Source organism: Callorhinus ursinus, unplaced genomic scaffold (genome assembly GCF_003265705.2).
Source record: "Callorhinus ursinus isolate GAN/ISIS: 27379988/994484 unplaced genomic scaffold, GSC_fseal_2.0 scaffold3214, whole genome shotgun sequence".
Taxonomy (NCBI): Eukaryota; Metazoa; Chordata; class Mammalia; order Carnivora; family Otariidae; genus Callorhinus; species Callorhinus ursinus.
In genome coordinates this window covers 1,274-2,178 of record NW_027400268.1, presented here as the reverse complement: position 1 = coordinate 2,178, position 905 = coordinate 1,274, and the positions used below count along the sequence as shown (strand labels likewise).

Sequence of the window (905 nt, the reverse complement as noted above, 5' to 3'; positions counted from 1 at the left end):
CAAATAAATAAATAAATAAATAAATAAATAAATAAAAATAAATAAATAAATGAGTCTGTCCAGCTGGAAAGCCAGTTGGCATGGGTACAGCACGGGGCCTTCAGTGCTTTAACCGCATCACACACCCCCGTGGGGTAGACATAAACAGCAGTGGTCATAAGGCCTTTATCACACGTATTGAAATTTTTTAAGAGAGCTTCCCGGATTGGATACTTGGCTTTATAACAGAGCCTTTGAACGTTGGAAGATGTGTCATCATCTGAAATTGTAGTAAGACCTATAAGGGTAATGGTTTTCAGGAGCCAATCAGCTTGCCACTCCTTTTTCACGGTTGTGCAAGCCTGGATTTGTTCTGCATGCTTCATAACTGCGGGTTGATATATTTCTTACTTTTATTACTAGATTTTTTTTTCTTGGTGCAATTTTAAATGGCATTGTTTTCTTATTTTCTCTTTGTGGAAGTTTGTCATCACTATACAGAAATGCAACAAGTTGGGACACCTGGTGGCTTAGTCAGTTTAAGCGTCTGTCTTTGGCTCAGGTCACAATCCCAGGACCCTGGCATCGAGACCCTCATTGGGCTCCCTCCTCAGTGGGGTGTTGGCTTCTCCGTCCCCTTCTGCTGCTCACCCTGCTTGTGCTGTTTCTCTCTCTCTCTGTCAAATAAATAAATAAAATCTTTAAAAAAAAAAGAAATGCAACAGGTCCCTGTATATTGACTTTTTATCCTGCAGCTTTAATGAATTTATTTATTCTAACTGTTTTTGCGTGGAATCTTTAGGGATTTCTATATATAGTATGTCATTTGCAAATAGTGACAGTTTTCCTGCTTGGATTTCATCTTTTCATTTCTTTCTTTTTCTTTCTTTCTTTCTTTCTTTCTTTCTTTCTTTCTTTCTTTCTTT

At 37.9% G+C, this 905-nt stretch overlaps 1 protein-coding gene across 1 annotated transcript in view; it reads right to left on the bottom strand.

Annotated features, from left to right (window-relative positions):
- LOC112818379 (deoxyribose-phosphate aldolase-like) overlaps positions 1-365 on the bottom strand; it is a 1,071-nt gene extending 706 nt beyond the window's left edge. The window contains exon 1 of the mRNA XM_073890737.1: positions 73-365. Within this exon, the coding sequence (XP_073746838.1) occupies positions 73-365 (293 nt within the window). The remainder of the gene's footprint in view (positions 1-72) is intronic.
- Between the last annotated feature and the right edge of the window lie 540 nt (positions 366-905).